General features: G+C 42.3%; 2 protein-coding genes and 1 long non-coding RNA gene across 16 annotated transcripts in view; 1 reads left to right on the forward strand and 2 right to left on the reverse strand.

Annotated features, from left to right (window-relative positions):
- The window catches only part of LOC147644493 (uncharacterized), a 93,714-nt gene that overhangs the window by 14,820 nt on the left and 58,251 nt on the right, over positions 1–20,643 (forward strand). The gene's annotated exons all lie outside the window — the stretch shown is intronic.
- Positions 363–2,237, reverse strand: wbl (endoplasmic reticulum protein 29-like protein wbl). Its single transcript, XM_020944799.2, has 2 exons — positions 1,240–2,237; positions 363–993 (listed from the first exon to the last, which is right to left on the reverse strand). Exons 1-2 carry the CDS (start codon positions 1,519–1,521, stop codon positions 496–498), a joined length of 780 nt encoding a protein of 259 aa, XP_020800458.1. The 5' UTR covers positions 1,522–2,237; the 3' UTR covers positions 363–495.
- Positions 9,807–19,497, reverse strand: cora (erythrocyte membrane protein band 4.1 like coracle). 14 transcript variants are annotated; one of them, XM_086826901.1, is made up of 14 exons: positions 19,030–19,497; positions 18,584–18,772; positions 17,918–18,516; positions 17,495–17,853; positions 17,310–17,434; positions 16,655–16,684; positions 16,046–16,220; positions 15,917–15,969; positions 12,517–13,086; positions 11,295–11,516; positions 11,091–11,192; positions 10,826–10,990; positions 10,478–10,588; positions 9,807–10,332 (listed from the first exon to the last, which is right to left on the reverse strand). In XM_086826901.1, the coding sequence occupies exons 2-14, from the start codon at positions 18,728–18,730 to the stop codon at positions 10,267–10,269; spliced, it is 2,724 nt and encodes a 907-aa protein (XP_086683027.1). In that variant the 5' UTR covers positions 18,731–18,772; positions 19,030–19,497; the 3' UTR covers positions 9,807–10,266. The 14 variants fall into 14 exon arrangements, with proteins under 14 accessions (XP_086683027.1, XP_086683019.1, XP_086683026.1 ...); XM_086826893.1 differs by having other exon boundaries at positions 12,517–15,558; XM_086826900.1 differs by lacking the exon at positions 16,655–16,684 and adding an exon at positions 16,928–17,041.

The following is a 20,643-nucleotide window of genomic DNA, read 5'->3' on the forward strand; positions in this document are numbered from 1 at the left end:
TGCCTGCTTTTGGGGTTACCGAAAAAAGGGAATAAATGGCGGATAAAACGGATAACTTTGGCTTTAGGAACTTGACTTTGTATTAAAATGCATTTATTTAAGGCATTTTCAATAATAAAAAATATAATAAATATAATTTATTTTGTATAAATATGTATTTTTATATTTTTCATCATTATTTATCTATTTTTCCATGATTTATGCCAAGTTTCAGTTGATTTTTAAAGATCAACAGCAACTTTTGCTTTCTAAATTCCATATTTAATTAAAAACCTAATACCATTTGCTTCTATTCTTAATGTAAAACCTATAAATTAAATCTATATAATTATATATAAATTATAAATCATAAATAGTATACCTTTTTGGTTTATTCTAAGTTTTATTGTACACTCACGATTTTTGTTTTCATATACTTAGATAAAATGTTGTACAGATTTAACAGCTTATGGTTCATTTTTTTTTGTGTTTTTATATTTTATTAAACATTAAATTTCACAGCTCCTGCTTCTCCGGAGCGTCTTTGGTCAGTTTGTTGACCCTGAAGGCCTCCAGAATGTTTAGTTTACGCAGCAGCTCGTCCTTCTTGGCCTCCGAAACCTTGCCGGCTTTGAGCCGTAATAGACGCTTGGTCTCCTCCTCCAGGAAGTCGTAGCCCAGCTCTCGAATCTTGCGCATATAGACCAGATAGAATTTGGCACTCTTCTGCTGCTCCGGATTCTTCATCTTCTCCAGCCTCTCCTCGAAGATCTCAATCAGGGCAGTCTGCTCTGCATCTGGAATATTGGCATAGTTCTTGAGGCCATCATCAAAGTCCTTGATGCAGCCATCGCGACCGATATACAGATCGGTATTAGAGCTGACAAAGGCCTTTAGGTTGTCCAGGGTGATGTCCATGTGGCTGGGCACGCGGATGAAATCATCAATGCTGCCCTTGAATAGGAAGATCTCTGGGAAGTTCTTGTCATCCACCTTGAAGCGATCGCCCAAAGCCTGTCAAGGAGAGAGTACATAAATTATTATATTACCAGAAAAACCTTTTAAAGATTCACTTGAAACATTAAACAAATAACAAGTCAATTTTTTGCAAGACAAAAAACCTTTTTTTAGTCACTTTTTTGTTGTCACCACGTAAAATGAATAATTAATCACTGTCTTTTGGGTGACACTCTGCCTTGTACTCGTTATTCGTGTACATGAAGCACTTGACTTGTAAGCTTGTAAACTATTCAAACTCACCTTGTTCTCCAGCTCGCCATAATCCTTGATGCCCACAGTGGCCACCAGGAGATCCGTTGTGGCCTTATGGGCTGCCTTCGAGAAGGCGCCAAAGGCTTCATGCTTTTCCCCATAGGGAAATGCTATATCAAACTTGACCAATGCATAGGGAAATCTTTCCACTGTCCTCTGGAAATTGATCTCGTCCAGATCCACGCAGCCACCGCAGGCCAAGGCCTGGACCGAGGGCACGAGGGTGGAGTGTAGAAGGGCCAGTAGAAGAGTCACCAAAATCCGCATCATCTTCGTGGCAAAAAAACAAATAGGCGCAGAGGCTTCTGTGAACTTGACCTTACAGTTGCCGGCTCTCAGCGCCAACTGGCTGGAAATCGTAATATATAGTAAGAGAAGCGGTATTGTGTTTTCCTTGGCCAGTTTTTCGCTTCGCTCAGCACAATTGCTGCTGCCTCGCTCTCGGAGCTGCTCTGAAATTCTCAGTAATTCTCTAAAATTCTTTGGCTTCCTCGGAGTTCTTTGGAGTTCTCTGGTTCTCCCCGTTATGGACACTCGATCGAGTTGAATGACACGTCAGTGTTCTGGCCGGGTTCTCTCGCTCTCTCACTCAAAAACCGGCTATTCAGTTGGCCGAAAAGAACACACTTGCACTCTGAGCTGTTGGTTCAGCTGTTACACAGCTCTCGGCGTGGAGATTAATTATGTAATGGTTCGCTCTCGACGCGTGCTCCTCGTTTTTGAACGCTTCTGGTCTCGGCACAAATGTGGATATAATTGTCATCCCATTTTCAAGGCAACACTGATGCCAAACTGATACACATGTACCCACTTTTTTGGGGGGCAGTCAGTTTAGATCGTTTTTGGCCAATAGAGCGTGCCGCATGAAGCGCAGCAATTATATGCGTGTTTTTCTCTAAATGACAGGCAAAAGGCTATGGCCGGAAATGATAATTTGCAGTGGGACAAGGCACGGATCTGCTGTGGTGCAACGACCTAGAAATACCCTTTCAATTGGGGTGAAAAGTATATGAGAGTTGGTTTTTAAGAGGTGTATTTATATTAGGAAAATTCAGGTCTGTTTAAAAAGGTGTTCATTGCCAAGTATTATCTGCACTGTTTCAGAAATAATTTATTAAAAATCAAATTTTCTTATATTAAAAAAATTCCTTTCTGGGTATTATATTTTCAGTCAGAGGCATGAAAAGCAGTAAAGGAATAATTTCCGACCCTATAAAGCATATATACTCTTGATCAGCACGAACAGCCGAATCGTTCTAGCCATATCTGGAGGAAAAATTTTTTTTATAATTTTCTTCGAAATTTTATAAGGGGTTACATCGTTAAAATGTTAAAAAAATGGTCAAAAATTGAATTTTTTAAATTAGTAAACTTAGTATGCCGATTTGTAAACCTAACAAAATCTAACATAGGAACGCTTTCCGATTGGAAATTAACGCATTTTTGACTGAGTTATGATAATTGAAAAACTAAGGTTTTCACGAAAAATTATCTGATAAAAACATTGATCTATAGTTCCTAAAAGGGACATATTTCTTGGTGATAAATGGTAAAGGGGTCATTTCCGACCCTATAAATCATATATATTCTTGATCAGCATCGAAAGCCGATTCGATTTAGCCATATCAGATAGAAAACTAAATTTTTGAATGTTTTCAAAATTTTATAAGGGGTTACATCGTTATTATTTTTAAAAATTGATACAAATTTTCAAATTTGTATAACCTACTAAAATTTGTTGACCTACTAAAAACTTACTTAGGACAGCTTTCCGATTGGAAATTAATAGATTTTTGACTGAGTTAGCAGATGGTCATTTTCTATTAAAGGGTGTTTGAAGAAAAACTGGAATGAATAAAAAACACCTGCATGTGGCTGGAAAAACTAACCCTGGTTTTGCCATAATTTTCATTAGCCAGAAATTGACATTTTCCCGACTCCCGGACCAAACCAAACCAACCTTTTCCATACCTCCAACTCCTAGAACTTCTCCTTCTCCTGGGTTTCCTTCTCCCCAACCCTCCGCCTCTTTTGTACTGGTTAATGGACATTTTCGGCAATTGTCAATTAATAATTCATGTGTGCGGCACACATGTTGGCCAGTAGTCAGTGTCCCACCTCCTTGACGGCCAAAATAGTTGGTTTAGTTTTTCCATTTGCGGTTTCGTTTGTCCACTCCGGTTGGTTCTACGGGAAAATTGAACATCATGGCACGCAATTCGGGCGGAAAAACCTCGGGAAAGAGTGGGAGAGCGAAGGAAAAGCGTTGCGAGCTTCACACGATCGATATGGCCTTTGGTGGTAAATTATCTTTTTCTGATGGATGGGCGTGGTGGTACGGTGGGTGGTGCGTCAGGTGCATGGAAAAGCCCGGCTCAAAGTGCGCAATTTCGAAGGAAATTAAGTACACTTGGGGAAAATGTGTTGACTTAGCTATCATGAAGGGGATTTTCAGTTATTTAAATGAGATATTTCTTAGATTTTAAGAGAGAAAGTATAGTTTGTTTTGCAACTCTTTAAGCGTCGGATTAAACCCAGAAATGTATCAATTTATATTGGAAAAGTCAAGATAAAAGCCTTGGCAACTGGTTAAAATATATTGAATATTTTAAAGCAAACTATAATGATTTTGATTCAAGTTTTTCCCAGTGCATTTAGGTGTAGGGTGATCCGTACCCCCATGACAATCCAATGGTAATGGGCCCTGACATGCGTGTGTCAATCGCACAAAAGCCCAAAAATTACGCTCTATTTGGAATGCTGACCGACCTCTTTGGCCAGCGCGAAAAAAAAAGAAAAATCGAGTCCAAGTTCGGTTCTATGGCGCACTTGTGTTTGCACTTCATTCATTATGCAACGACTGCCAAGCAATTTGCTAAGTACACCTGTAGAAACCCCCTCCAAAAAGGGGGAGTCCTTCAAAAACATCAAGTAGAAGTAGAAATCAGCCTCGAATTAGCTGCCGTGACGAGCCTTTTATTTTTAACACCTTCTCCCCATGCGTCACACTTAGAACTGAAATCAGTTGAAACTTAAATTTAAAAGTATATTTAAAAACCCGGATATATATTTAGACAAATCATAGGAATTTCACGGTAATTGCTGAAGAGGAAAGAACCTTCAAACGTACTCCGTACACTCCACAAACACACATGTGCTCGTATATGGGGCATTAATAATATAAATTGTGCTGGCTATTACGTTAGTTGGCTCTGGCTCTGGGACAGTAACCACTAATAACACAATGACCTTTACGCGAAACGACCCTTTTTTACCTACCCCTCGGGAAACTCTTTGGGGGGGCTGGGGTGGTGTGTACTAGCAATCGACATTAAAGTGATAAGCGCGCAAATTTCAGGACCTGGCAGCCAGCGCAATCTTGGCGGGGAAATCAAACGATTGCGGCATTGTTTTTTATTGACCAGCCAGGACAACACACATCCATTGGGTTTCGGGACAACGAAGTAGCCAATACACAAAGCTAATCGACCTCCATTGCCAGCCGGTGCTGCTCCTGCTGCTGGACAGGTGCTCTACTTAAATACCTCTTGTGGGGAGAGAGTATGTGCAATCTGGGATTGTGAGTTAAAAGGTGAAATAAATCAAGAAAATATAGAAGATATTTGCAAGAGAATAATTTTGAAATGTTGAAATTGTAAGGAATTTTAATCGATATTTATCGAAAATGTAAATATTTTATTTACAATATTATACGATCTATTAATAAAGATATTGGTAACGAATCTATATGACTTTTAACAATTATTTGATTCTTGGCCAAAAAAATCTCCACTAAAAGTCTTAAAAAATAAGTATTTTTAAGTCAATATTTTTCTATGATAAATTTTATACAAAAATCTATGTTTTAAACTGTCATAACTTTGTCAAAAAGAATTTAAATTCAATTCGGAAAGCTGTTCTAGGCTAGTTTTTAATGCTTTAAAAAAACTGCATACTGCATTTACAAATTTAGAAATTTCGATTGTTTGTCCATTTTTGACAATTTTAACGATGTAACCCCTTGTAAAATGTTCAAAATGTCGAAAATTTTGAAAATTGTTTATTTTAAAAGATTTTATGATCATTTAGTTTGGATTTTAATTGCCAATCGAAATATGTATGACTTTTTGCAATCATTCAATTTTTGGCCATTTTATGACTCCAAAAAGTCCTACAAATTCGTAATTTTAGAGACTTTAAATTGATGGCTAATAATACACTTTGTAAATAAAAAAAGGTTAATAACTAAGCCAAAATAATATTTATAAGCTCTGAAAGCGTTTTTATTTTGATTTTTATAAGGAATATTATTTTAATTATTATAAAATTATACCCGAGGGCTTAGACTAAAAATTTTGAAAGGAATGAAATACAGTAAATCCTAAGGAATACTCTTTAAATTTTTTTTACAGGGTACCTTCTACCATCCTATCGAAAATTACCTTTATTTTTTGGCAGCCCGCAGTCTAATTATGTGGCCAGTACAATCCATGGCAATCCATGAATTTTTCATGGGCCCACCACGTATGCCACAAGACATGCAATGTTGGAGCCCCAAACAACTGACAATTTGGTTAGAAAATAGAGTTTTGGTGGAAGGAGGAGTATGAGGGTTTTGGACTCTGGCCCCCTCAACTTGCGTAAGAAGCCACGCAATTTCGAAGCGTGGAAATTTCCCGGGACTCTTTTCTCTCTCTCATTCAAACTTTTTATTGTAAACTTTTCATTGTGGGGAGAGGGGGGAAAAGTCTCATCAAATTTTTATATTCTGGCATAATTCCATAAATGGGCCATGGAATGACCCACCTGAAAAAGGGCCATATGTTCCAACCACACACCAAACTCCCTGAAAAAAATAACCACAACCCTCTCTCCCTGATGTCCAAACCAATAATTCGCATGCGGAAAGTCCGAAAAAATCCAAAAGGGGTTCAGAGGTCGGTCGTCAACATAATTGGTATTTATTGAAAATGCCCTTTTGGTTAACCCGTTTCGTGGAGTTCATATAAGCCATAACAATAGTCCTCGATATTGTGTTTATCGCTTTTCATTTGCATTTATTGCCATTTCCAAATACGTGTGGCTATCAGAGGCGTTTAGCGCAAATTTCTTTTCAATATCTGTTTCGTGTGAAAGTCGAAAGCCGAAAGCCAATAAAGCCAAATGGCCAGTTAGATTTTTGGGCCTGTCCAATTTGATTGCAAATTTCCAACCACTTTGGCTTTTTATGCCAACTGCGTGCGGGGAATTTGTGAGAGTTATATCAAGGATTCGGTTATCCTTTTCGATTGGATGCCCACCCTTGGTAAGACCTGTTCCCTCCACTAATTAATCACTCGAATGCATTATTATGTGTCCTGCGCTAATTACGCTTTTTCAATATTTGTTCAAAGGTCCCCCAAATCAAATATGTTCACTCCAAATATTTTACTGTCAATCGACGGCCTAATGATAATTTCCTGAGCGATTGGCCAGTTTACCTGTCCATCCAACAAGGAGGGAAAATTCCATTAGCATGCCTATTAATTAGCCAAAAAAATATATAGAGCCTTAAGTGGCTGTGGGTGAGAAGGCACTTGAAGTGGTCACTTAGGGGTTATACTTTCCAAGGATTTAATTGCTGCTTTAGAAGGACAGGACTGTACTTCCTTTTTGGAACTTATTCAGCACAGGAAATGGCATAAGAAGTGAAGAATATAGAGATATGAGTAAAGGTATCTCTGAGGATATCAATCAATCACGAAATTAGTAGTTAACTTTACATAAATTTCTAGAGATTCTAGTTCTTAGTTACCCTCAAAAAAGTCATGTCAAAATGTTAAATATATATTTTTTAAAGACGATTTTATTGCAATCATTTTAATTCCGACCTCGATCACTATCCCTTTATTAATTAAGATTTCCTAAAAGATTGCACTTCAACAACTCAAGGAGAAATTTCCCCAAGTGAATTTCCGTCAGGGGAAATTCTGGTATAACAGTTTAAGGACTTTACGCGCCTGCGTGGTGCTCTCTCCGAGTAAAAGGACTTCCAAGGCGTTAGGATATTACCTCAAACCGTTGACGGAAGCGAGGGTTCGGGCATTTGTTTGTAAACAAATGCAGAGCAGGCTTTGGAGAAAGGGTAAATGTGCTGCACTTTTCCAATGGGGTTTCCCTTCCTTCGACTCCTGCCCCATAATTACCACCTCCACTTGTTGCTCAACCACTCTCCCGCAGAGAGGGTGGAGCAATTACTTAACCCAGTCGAGGGGCGTACTCCCCGACAGACATGCAAATTGCAGTCTCATGGATTAGAGACCGAACGCCTTTCCGCACATTTCGCATGACATTTTAAACATTCTTTTTTCGATTTTTGATGACGCCCACCTGGATGAGGGAGCTCCAGTTCTGGCTCTGACTATGGAATCGAAAACGGTCATCAAATCTAATTGGCGACGTCGCGTCGCAAATGCCTAGCAAATTGCGGGTCTGCCTTTTTTGATTTTGATTTTTTGCACTGATTCCACTACGGAACAGGGATTAGGCTGGACAGAGACTCGATCGATGCATCGGAAGGTTAATGTTCCGCGGTTCGTACTTAGATATTCCATTACCTTGCCGGCTGCCGCGAAGAACAACAAAAAACTAAAACAATGGCCAACAACTTGATGCAATAATTTGCCACAACTTTTCCAACCGCCTGACCACAACAACATGCAATATGCAACATGGGGAAGGTTCGTCAAAATTCATACACATGGAGAAATAGGTAATGGGAATTAATCAACTACAAAATATATAATAATAAGAGGGTTTAAAAGGCTTTGAAATACAATTATTTGAGAATTCTTAATGTATTTTTAGAGTTTAAAAAAGAGTATCTGAAACATTAAGCTAGATATCTTTATTATTTCAAGTCATAAAAGAGTTTCCTAAACCATTCCAAAGTTATTATAGATCTCTTATTATTCTTGATCTCCCATTAAAACATAATGAATTTTCCTGGTGCAGAGACGTGCAATGAAATTTTCGCAAGAGGATTTTCCGAAAGGTGCGCTTTTAAAAAATGCATGAAGCGTGTGTCCCTGCTCTTACTCAGTTCTAGTCCTTACTCTGGTCCTAGTCCCTTGGACATGGGGGACATGGACATGCAGGTGCAAATTCTTGGCAACCCCAGGTGAACTAACCAACTGACAGACTGACGAACTGACTGACGGACAGATGGCGGAATTGACCGCATGATTTTCAGCATGTGAACGCCTTTCGGTTGGCATTTTATCGGCGGAGAGCGCGCTTTTATATCTAAACTATGAATCAATGCATTAGTCAGTCACCTTGTACGCTCTACTTTAATTACGGCTTTTTACGCGGTACCTGTACCTCGAACCCATACCTTTGGGGGGGAAATGAAAACACCACCCTTCAACACGAGTTCTCTTTTATTTTAGCCACAAGCTGACATTTTTTGCATGTTCTCCTGCCAAATTAAAAATTGCATACAAAAAATGCCAGCTTAAAACAAATAAATGAAGTCACGACAAGGGGAATACTGTTTTCAGAGTTTATTTAGGGAAATTGGAAAGGACTTGATATTTACATTAGGAATGATATCTTAACAAAAATAATAATTATTTCATCTCCGAGTAATTAGAATTAATAGAAAATATTAGTTATTGATAAATATATTTAAGTAAAATCTTTTTGGATGAATTTCATTGATTTCAATGCTTGCCTTTGGTTTAAATTTCTTTAGAGATCCGCAGAAGAATATATTATGGCAAAGCTTGGCCTATGTCAATGGGTTACTGTATATAATATATTGTGATTTATACCAAATTTAATAATTATATCCCGTAATAATTAAATTATAAATATAATAGTTAAGGAAATTCCCAATAGCTAAAGTTTTTAAATATTTTACAGACAAAAATCAAAAGTACAAAGATTAATCAATAGCTGTTATGATTCTTTGACCGTATAAGTTCACTTTACTAGTTTACTTGGTAAATATCTATTAAAAATATCTTTAAAATTAAACTTTCCCTAATAATATATCCTCTTTTCTCTAAAAAACAAAAGGGTATAAATAGCAAAGTGAAATTCCTGGCAAAGAACGTAATAATATTAACGTGGACTCGACCACTCGACAACCTACCAGAGTTATAAATATTGCATTACAATCGTTTTACCCCGAGTTGTCGCGCTTTCAGAGGTTCCTCCTGCAGTCCCCCCCTCCTTGTGGGGGGCAGGACCTCTCCTCTGGGAGCAGGGGTAACTGCAATTGCGAATTGGATTTCATGTTAATGCAGAGTCCTTATCGCCCGGTCATGTGCTTGGACGGGTCGCAATGGGTTCATTTGTGTTCTATTTGGTCGGTAATTTCACTTAATTGCGATGACGTTGTGTGTGCAAAAAGTGTGTGTATGTGTGTGTGTTGTTGTGTGGGGGGAGGGGATGGGAGACTTTCGGCCCCAGTGGATTGCTGATTTATATCGCCCACGAACTGGGGGCTTCCATGGTTCATCAAATATTCAGCGACCCGTTGAGATATTGAAAATACTCGCACGTAATTGTTTTGTGTGTACATTTAGGTTTTATTCTTTATTCTTGAATGCAATTGTGGTTTACAATATATAAGAGTTCTCATTTCATTTCATTTCAACGTTGTTGCCTTGCACATTCAATATATATATAATAGACGTAATAAAAAGTAATTATAAACAACAGTTGTAATAAAAATAAAAATAATAAACATGTGGATGCATCGGATAATTGGATACTTGGGGGATACTATTCTTATTGTTATGTCATGTTTGGGTTGTTCTTCATCTGATTGGGGTTCTTCAGCTCGAGGTCGTTGGTATATATAAAGATATAGCCATATATTTAGCTTGTATAAAAGGTGTACTGCCAGTGCTGCATTATGCGTGGGTGGTTGTGTTCATGTGTGGTGTGTGTGTTTGTGGTGAGTGTAGTACTTAGAAAATCCTCAAAAGTATTTTGTTTTATTATTTAGAAATAGTTTTATAAAATCTACTGCGTTTGCTGTTGAATTTCGATCTTTTCCACGGTCATGTCGGGATTCATAGCCGTCGCTTCCTGTAAGGTTAACAAAACAAGTTAGTAAGGGTTATAAATAGTAATTAATAAAAGCAGGAATGCCCAGAAGTGGGATCTTGGACTCTTTCTAAAGGGAAATCTATGAAATTCCCTGAATCCAAGGCCCTTTGCTTGAGATACTCACTTGTATTGCCTCGGCCAAGGCCTTGTCATGATCAATGGGATCTCCATCGGACTGAATGGTTATCTTTTGCTCCACACGGGTCTCAACGATGCCATCGCGTTCGGTTTTGTACTAATTATAAACATGAAATATTATTAAATTACAAGTTTCTTAAACTAGAACAACACCTGAACCCAGTTCGAACAAGGACTATGCATGGAATTTACAGTGTGGCGCAGGTACATATACAGGAAATATCTTCAAGATACAAGAATACAGAGTCTAGGCCTACCTCTCTGGCTACTTACTTACACACTCATCCTCATCGAAAGGGATCAGGGCTATAGCTCCCAGCTATATAGTACTTACGGTAATGGTTTCCACAGTGCGGGTTTTGCTGCTAACAGTTTGGGTGGAGATGATTTCGCCATGTCCGGAATAGCCGGGTGTATCCTCGCCCAGGACCACTCGGGTGCTTTCCACATGCGGTCCAGGGGTAGAGCCCGAGGCGGAGGTTGTATACAGCGGAGATTTCTGGCAAGGATTAGCAAGGAGTTTCAATATTATCAGAGGTACATTAAGGAGTCTAGGAAGCTAAGTAAAACGCTTAATAAAGTGCCATGCCTGAACCCACCTGGTTATCTGTGCGCACCACGCTGGCACCATCGTAGGGTCCGTCGATGGGCGTGCCCGAGTCGCCGGAGCTGGTCGAGGAGACACTGTCCCGCCTCTGATACTACGCCACAAAATTGATACAAAATAATAATAAACAATCATGCACAAAAAAGAAAAACAAATAATAATAATGCCATGCTTGCGTCTCCCTGCCAGAACTTACCTGGTCACCACTGGTCACTGTCGCCGTCGTCTTCACCTCCTGGGTGACAACGCGCTGTTGCTGCTTGGTGGGATCATGGGTGCGGGTGGTGGCCACTGTCTTCTCCTCCAGCTGCTCGGTCTTGGCATTCTTGCCCAGATCCTCGTGCGTGGTGGCGGTGCGGGTGGTGACAGCGGTGGCCGTGACATAGGCGCCACTCAGGTCGGTGGGTGTTGCATCAGCCTACGTTGTGGCAAGTGGAGTTGGAGTGGTCAAGTTTTTGTGGGTTAGTGCGTACATTATGGCAAAAAGTAACATACAAATACAGTAAATACAACAGTTAAAGCAAACGGCAGGAAACTGCTTAAAGGCGGAAGTTAGGCGGAGGCGGAAGTTGAAGTAGTTTTAATTTCGAAAGCAAAGCGCAAAAAGACAGATAAATAGGTGGTTTCGGCTTTGAATTAGGGGGTATTTTAATGGAATTCGTTTAAAGTTTGCTTTAGTTTTTCTAATTACTTCAAGAAACTATTAAATCTTATGAAATTAAATCAATAGGGATTTAAATACAGTACTAAATAAATTACTTTTTAACAACTTTTAATACCCTCGCTGGGTTATATTATTTTAGTGTAATGTGTGAAACACAGTGAAAAAGTCATTTCCGACCCTATAAACCATATGTATTCTTGATCAGCATCAAAAACTGAATCAATCTAGCCATCTCCGGCAGAAAAAAAAATTGTTAAATTTTTTGAAAATTTTATAAGGGGTTACATCGTTAAAATTGTTAAAAATTTGTATTTTTTTTACATTTTAAATGAAGTATGCAGATTTATAAATCTATCGAAAACTAACATGGGACTGCTTTCCGAATTGAAATTAAGCGGTTTTTGGCTTAGTTATGAATTTTTTAAACTTTGATTTGACCAAAAAATTGTCATATAAAAATATTAATAAATATCGTTTAAAAAAAGGTATATTTATCGATTTTTAATTCGATTCTATAATTAAATTTCGAGCTGCAAGGGAATACCAACATTGCTTTCCCGAAGTTAGTTTTATATTGGGTTTTAAAAGATTTTAAATCTTAAAAAGTTACTTTTGCAGTTAAATAATTAATAACTTTTCTAACAGTCTAAAGCATAAATCATGAATTCCATAAATATCCCCTTAACAAGAAGCTAGAAAACCCTGATACCCAAAGATACTCATAAATCAGAGAGAGAGTATCCCCTGTGCTAACCTTGTGTTCCTGCGTGGAGTAGGTGACCTCGCCTGTGCCCAGGTTGCGCACCTCCTCCTCCACGTTGTGGGTCACGCCATCGTTGTTCTTGGTCAGCACCTGCTTTGTGGTGGTCTTCACCACCGTCGGCGTGCTCACCGGCTTGCCCAGCTTGCCACTCGCCGCCGCCTGAGCTTGGGAGCTGCTCAGCACAATGTCCTTGATCTGTTCGTTGCCATACTGTCCGGTCATGTCGTCATCGGAGCTGCCCTCCGAGTCACGTCGCAGGGCACCCTTGCCTATGTGCTTCACGCCATCGAAGAATTGCTGCCTTGTGATGGGCACCGTCTCCGTGGTGGTCTGCACCTCTTTGCCGAAGTGAGAGGGATCGATTTGGGCGTAGTTAAGGATTAGCTTGCCGGTCACAGGATCTGTGACTGCCGTGGCAGGATCAATGTCACCCGTATTGGGATCAATGTCACCATATTCGCTCTTAATGCGTCCGGTCACGGGATCAATCTCGCCAGTCAGGGTCATCGTGTGGGTGACGGTGGTGCGGGCGCCGGCAAACCGGGGATCGTTGGGGTCCACCTGTACAATTTCACCGGTGACAGGATCAATCATATTGTACACATAGACGGTCTTATTGAAGAACTTAAGCACACGGCCGGAGACGGGATCGATCTCGCAGGTGGAGGGATCGATCTCCTCCGGACGGCCGCGCTCGTCCGTCTTCGAGATGAGCAGGATGCGCACGATCACGATCTTGCCCGTCTTGGGATCGACGCGGGCCAGCTTGGTGTACACCTCGCCGGACTCGGGATCCACCTGGGTGGCCGCGTACAGTGGCTCTCCGGTGGAGGGATCCACCTCGCCGGTGGCCGTGTATATCTTGCCCGACGTCGGCTCGATCTTGATCGTGTTGGGGTCCAGCTTGGTCTGTTTCTTGATCTCGTTGGTCTTGGGGTCCAGGTAGCCGTAGATGGTGATGACATAGCCAGTCTTGGGATCCACACTGCTGGAGATGTACTGCTGTTCCTTGGTTGCTGGGTCGCTGGCTCCGGTTGGCATCCAGATCTGGTTGGATTTGGGATCCACCACAATGTCCTTATCCTTGGCGGCACTGACTTGGGTGATGGGCGCTTTGGTGGCGGGATCCACACGCTGTTGCACAATCCTCAATGAGATAATCCTGGCATAGTCCTTGTCGGGTTTATTGTTCTTGGGGTTGACCTGGTTCTTCAGCACAATCTGTCCCGTGGTGGGCTCAATCTTGATGTCCCTGGTCACTGTCTTGCCGGACTTGGGATCATTGAAGGTAATGGTGTGCTTGACAAGATCGATCTGTCCGTATTTGGTGTCAATCTTGCCGGCCTTGGGATCAAACTGTCCGCCTGAGGTCTCCACCTGAGCTGTCTTGGCATCGATGATGTTCTTCTTGGAATCAAACTTGCCCGCCAGCGAGGTAACCTCCACAATGGGATCAATCTGCTGACCCACCTCAATGAGGCGTCCCTGGTTGGGATCGATCTTGTGAGTCTTGGGGTCAATAACGCCCAGAATGGTGATCTGTCCAGTGCCCGGATCCACCTTCACATTCTTGCTGACCACAATCTTTCCCGACTTGGGATCAATGGCCTTCAGTTCGCCGGTGCGGGTGTTAATCTCGCCATACTTGGTGTCCAGGAGGCCAGTGTCCAAATTGAGGACGCCCAGCGATCGCTCCACGTCCCCATTAACGGTGTCTATCTTGCCGGTAGCGGGATCAATGCGACTGGTGATCACTGTTAGCTCCACCACCGGATTGTCCTGCGGGGTGATGCAAACGATCTGGCCGAGCGATTCGTCCAGGCGTCCCGTCTTTGGATCTGCCACTCCCGAAACCAAATGCAGATTACCCGTCTTGCTGTCCACATCGCCCTGGAACAGCTCCTTCTTGCCAGTCTTGGTATTCAGAGCCTCCAAAGTTCCCTTCTTGGGATCAATTACACCATACTTGGTATCGATGCGTCCGGTGGCAGGATCTAGAATGCCAGTGGAGTGCTCAATAGTTCCATTCTCGGCATCAATGCGTTTGGTCGAGGGATCAAATTTGGAGGTAATGACCATGATCTTGACGCGCTTTTTCTTGGGCTTGCCAGCGGCAGCAGCAGCAGCTGCAGCAGCAGCTCCAGCCACAGCACCAGCTCCTGGAGCTCCGGAACCTGATTTCTTGGGTGAACCAGGCTTCTTAGCACCAGCTCCGGCAGCAGCAGCTCCAGCAGCAGCTCCAGCAGCAGCTCCCGCAGCACCAGCACCATCCTTCGCAGGACCCACATAGCCAGGCTCCTTGTTGTAACGCTGCGATTCCAAAAAGTCAGCTGTGGGATCTGAGATGGGCTTGTAGCTACCCGGAGCACCAGAGGAGTAGCCCTGAGGACCCTTTGTGGGCGAATAGGAACGCTTCTGGGAGTCGCTAAGCGGAACAGCGGCGGCATCCACAGCGCTGCCCTGGAGCTTGGCCCGGGTGGTGGGCGAGAGCAGGGGATCCTGCAGGAGCTTGGCCCGCGACTTGGGCGACAGCTGGCCACGGTTGAGCTTGTCCTGGGTGCGCGGCGATAGCTGGCCAGCCTTTAGCTTCTCGGCGGTCTCCTTCAAGGCATTCTCATTGCCTGGAGCATAGTTAAAGGCCAGGCCAATCTTCTTTTGCTGCGATGTGGGCGAAAGTTGCTCCTGTCCATCGGCCCCGGACTTTCTAGAGTTGGGATCCTGGTCGTAGCGGAAACCACCAGGGGTATATGACTTCCTCGTCGGACTGGTATTGCCATCGGCATCCACAGCATACTCATACTGCCGGGTTACTCCTCCAGGAGTGGTGGATCCTCGGTTCTTGGCCGCATTCCTGGCCGCCTCCTCGAGATCCTTATCCTGCTGACCATCGGCGCCCAGACCCGAAGTAACGACCAGACCAAGCCGACCCATTTCCTTGTCCTTGTCCTTGTCCTTGCCCGACTTATCCTTGCCGCCGTCCTTGGACGGGGAGCCGCTCTTGCTCTTGCGACCCGAGGAGAATATGCCAACGCCCTAATGTTCAATCGTTTTTCGGGATTCAAATCAAAAATAAAACGAAAAGAAAAGGGAGGGAATAAATTAAATTAGGAAAATAATATAGATATAAACCAAGAAGGTGAACTTAGGATAATTTTGGGTGACACTACAAACTATCATAACTTACGGGTTGAACTTAAGTGAGGTGATTTGTGGATTTAGTGTGGGTTTAAGTACAAAATGGGTCTTGGGTTTACAAGGACTCAAAGGGATTTATAGTATTTACACGAGGGCGGGCTCATTCAGTGCGGGGCTAATGCTTAGCTTAGTCTTAACTCTAAGAAACCTATGATCTAGCTTAGATTGGGTTGTTTTAGTTCCGGGAGATACTTACACGTCTGCCTGAGGACTTGTCCGACTTGTTGGAATCGTTCAGCTCATCATTGCCTATAAAAGGGGGATTATATAATATATAAGTAAGAATATTAAATACATTTTAATAAGACTTAATACCAATCCTTACCATTAACTGCCGAACCAGCGGCGGCAGCTGCAGCAGCTGCTGCTGCCTTGGCCGCCTTCTCAGCCTTTTCGGCCTTCTTCCTCTCCTCCAAGTCTCGTTTCTCCTTCTCCTTGCGCTCCTTTTCCTCCTTCTCCTTTTGCTTCTTCTCACGCAGCTTGGCCTCCTTCTCCTCATCCTAAAGGACAAATCAAAGATCAATTAACTCAAAAGTTCATATAATCCACAGAAAAGACAGATTTTTGGGGGGCGAAAAAGCCAACATGCTACAAATGTACAATACAAGCCATGAAATCATAATGTTTAGACATTAAACAAATAGAAATGCAATAAGTTATAGTTGTAAATGTTAATTATTTTTTAGTAGAATTCCATTTACAGTGCCAATGCTTGTTTTGTGTGGAATGTACTGGTGTGTTTTTATATGCCCTAAAATGGTATTTACAGAGCTCGGGAGGGGGGTTCGTTTAAACATTATATAGACGGCACATAAAAAAAAAAACTGAGATTATAAAAACTAAAATTAAACACTCATAAAAGGGAGATAGATATTCAGATAGATAAAATGAATGCACACAATAAAAACAGATATTTTGACGGCACAGAAATTACCATCAAGTCAAGGTACAGCTCTGTCGGGGGCTACCAGAGAGCAGGGGGTTAGAGGTTATGAAATCAAAAGATATATAAATTAATTAATAAATCCATTTAACATTTGGGTTACAGATTCCCTAAACTGAAACTGAACAGATAAGGAAATAAACTCAGAGAGGGAGGCGACAACATTCGATAAGCAGAGCAGAATCAAAATTAATATATATATATATATTTTATAAGTAGAAGAAATCGAAGGAGAGACTCGGTTGTAGGTAGTAAAGTGTTAACCTGAACGGGGGGCTCAGCCTCGATGGGGTCGATCTCTAAGTTGGTCTCGTAGTCACCCTCGAGGGAGCTTTGCGAGGAGGCCGAAGCCGTGCCGGTGCTCGATTGTCGCATCAACTGGTTAGTGTTTTGTTTTTTAGGGGGTTATATAATTATAGTTTAAAGGGACATAACGAGCACATCGGAGGAGTCACATAGTAGTATTGGTAGTGTGTGTTTTTTGGTTTGTGAGTGGTGGTTGGATTGGTTGTGAGTTAGTAACAAACCGAGAAGAAAGTACAAAAGAAACACTCTCATGGTTAAACATCATCTGTTCATCATCTCATTATTAAAGCTAAGTGTCTTCATCAGGCATTGGTTGGGTTCTACCAACTGGCCAAGTTACCTTGTCCTTCTTGTTCTTGATGGGACTGCGGCTGTGGGCATCAGAGCCATCGGCATTGCGATCTCCCCGATGGTCCAAAGTGCTGCTCTTGCGGGCCACCTTCTCCTTCTCGGCCATGGCCAAAGCTAGGGAAAATATATATATAAATTAGGATGTAAATTTATAGAAAATAATGCCATAACTACCATCCATGCTGCGTGAGGTGAGACGAGCTCCCGATAGAGTCCTGTCAAAGGTAGGAGCCGTGCGATCCACGGGCGTGGCCCTGCTCTCATACTGAGTGCGTCCCTTGTAACGATACTTGGAACCAAAGCGCGGGAACATGGTGGACTTGTTTTCCGGTTCCGGTGTCATCAGACGGAAGAAGGTGTGGTGCTCCACGCAGGATTTCCAAAGCTTTTTGGCGGCCCTATGATTGGCCAGCTTGAAGCCAATGGTGGACTCGTACTGCTCGAATTCACCGGGACGGATCTTGATGTAGAAATGGTGACGCTTATAGGAGATCTTTAGGATCTTGGGCCAGGCAAAGCGGTTGATGCGGAGTCTGTACAAGTTTAGAGATTAATTAATATGAATTTATAAATACAAAGAGAGAGAGTGACTCCTACTTATCGCGGTAGACCAGCAATCCAGAGGCACAAACGCCCAGCATAATGTCCACACCCTCAGAGTCCTTGGCCGGATGCAAATCTACGCCATACATGGCCAGCTTCTTGGCATTCTCCAGGTAATGCAGCTCAGCCTCCGCTGGCGATTGTCCCTTGTGGGTCTTGTGCAGATCCATGACCTTATCCTCCAGCTCCGGCGTCTGATTGGGGGCGATTTTGAAGTCCTTCAGGTAGGCACGAGTGGGCATATCCTTGACATCATAGTCACCCATCTCGGACTGCACCAGATAGGAGCCCAACAGGGCGTGGGTGACAAAGGTGCAGGGCAGACGACCCTCGAGGATATCATTGCGCACCTGCAGGCACAGGTGATAACGCGTGATATCCTCCTGCAACTGCGACGGCTCCGGCGGATAGAACTTGACGGCAAAGCTCAAAGGCCAGGGATCCGAGCGAAAGAACTTGGCCACCGGCTTCTCCAGATCCAGCCAAGTGCGTGGATCTGTGGGCGTCTCATAGGTCAAACCAAAGTAGTCCTTCTCAATGATGTTCAGGCCGGCACAGATGGAGTTGACCAGGTCGCGACCCTTGGCTTTGCGCTGAGGAGGGAGAGAGAGAGAGGGTTAAATATTGATTTATTATTGGGTAAAAGAAGATATAACTCACATCAATGGTCACATCTAGGATGGAGCCATCCAGCAGCGTTACCCTGGCCAGGGCTGCCTTGGAAAATGATGAGGAGCTGGTCTTGGATTTGCTCTTGGTTGGCGTTTCCGGCTCAGCGGGTGCGGATGGTTTAATTTCCGCCGGCATCTTGGCTTCGTTCCGGCTACGCCAGCAGCAGCTTGGATGGGTCTACCGAAAGCAGAGAAAGAGTACAGACTTTAGTAGTTAAAGTGGCCGGAAGTGCCCACTCCTTGGCCTCATGTGTGTGTGCTTGTGTGTGGGCGCCTTTCGCTCATTAGAGATGTCTGCCAGTCTCTTCCATAAAACACAAGCCATTAAAAGCTTCTGAGTTTGCCTGGCGCCAGACCAGGACAGCAGGACAACCCGCAACAGGAGGGTATGACCTACCAGATGATGTCATGATGGGATATGTACTTTGTACTCACTTTGAACGGTCGCGAGAATTTCTCCGGCTATGATTTCCAGCGGGCTGCAATAGAAATACAAAGAAATTAACCATTAAAAGTCGAAGTACGTACTGCAAATTGAATTTAACTTTTTACTGGCGAAAGCGGTTACTAAAAAACAAACCAAACAACAAACAAACTTTCAAAAACCCCACCATAATAATCTCAGTTTGCAGATCTATTATTAAGTAGAGTGTACGCGGATGAGACACTCGTAATTAAGTCATTAAATATTAAGTGCATGAGAAATCACACAACCCGCAACCGCCTGTCCTTTTATGCAAACCGAAAACAAAAAGTCCAGCGATCGGGGACAGCTCACGTTTCAAGTTCAAACAGTGACATAAGTCGATTATATATAGATTAATTCCCATATATATATACGCTTATATAAGCTGGTAAATCGAGGCAGCGTCATGTTCTCCACTCGCGATTTCTTTTCTCTCTAATTTTCATATCAAAAACCCCTTTCCGTTGAGGCAGCTATCGATGTTCCGGCTCGGATGTGGCTGAGGCTAAAGCCCCACCCAGTCAAGAGCCTTCAATCAACGCTGATTGGCAAAAAAAAGAGAGAAAAACAAAAGAAAAACAGGGGCAATTAATGGTTAAGGTTCTCTATATATTCCAGATGCCACAAACAGCGATCAATTGGTCTTCGAAGCAATGACCGATTGCCTGGTCAAATTGCTATTATATACTCTCCTACTCTCCTCTATAGTGTTTAATTGATTCAGAGACGAAAAACAAGCTGAACCAGTTTCAAAAGCAGAGGAGGCTTCTTCAGCTAACTTTACACTTAAACTTTGTTGCCCACGGACTATAGCTGAGGGTATTATCATACACAAAACATACCATTTTGTATCTGTTTCACTAGAGAATTAACTCTCCGGTGGCGTCATCGAGAGCCTCACGATATATACATACATGTGTTGTATATGTTGAGAGCGCAGACAAAAAAACATCTAATTTATATTATTTTTTATTTATTTCAAGCAACACACTGGCCAGACCATGTGTATGGCCATTACTTTGGCAGCGTTCTCGTTCCCATAGTTGAAGGTTGCGCATACGCAATGTTGACATCATCGTCATGCAGCAAATTATTTTTGCAGGGCCCTCTTTATTAAATCCGATTACATAGCCAAGTATATGCTCCCCCGATTTGTGATGAATCAGCTGGGCATTATCTTTACAGCAAATGCAAAAAACAATAACAAAAACAAAACAAATTAAATCGTTCACAGTGTTTGATACGTGCGTCCAATGATTTATTTTCGTATCAACGATGACATCATCAACTGTAGCAGCATCACCAGCTATGGCATCAAATCGAGAACTATTTCTAGAGTTTTTTTTTGTTTGTTTTGTTGTAGAAAATATTTGCAAGATGCCTTTGCCGCCGACACCCAAAAAGATCGCCGAGCATTCGCTTCAATTGAAGGAGGTCGAGGTGAAATTCATCAACTGGCGCGCGTCTCTAATCTTCTTCACGTTACAAAAATATCTATAGTATATTATTGCAGGCCAGAAAGAGATATAGCAGGTCAGCACCAAGAATGTTTACACACAGAAAAAGGCCTTAAGAATTTGGTT

The sequence above is a fragment of the Drosophila serrata genome, unplaced genomic scaffold, assembly GCF_035046125.1.
Source record: "Drosophila serrata isolate PLE 108 unplaced genomic scaffold, ASM3504612v1 contig_165, whole genome shotgun sequence".
NCBI lineage: Eukaryota > Metazoa > Arthropoda > Insecta > Diptera > Drosophilidae > Drosophila > Drosophila serrata.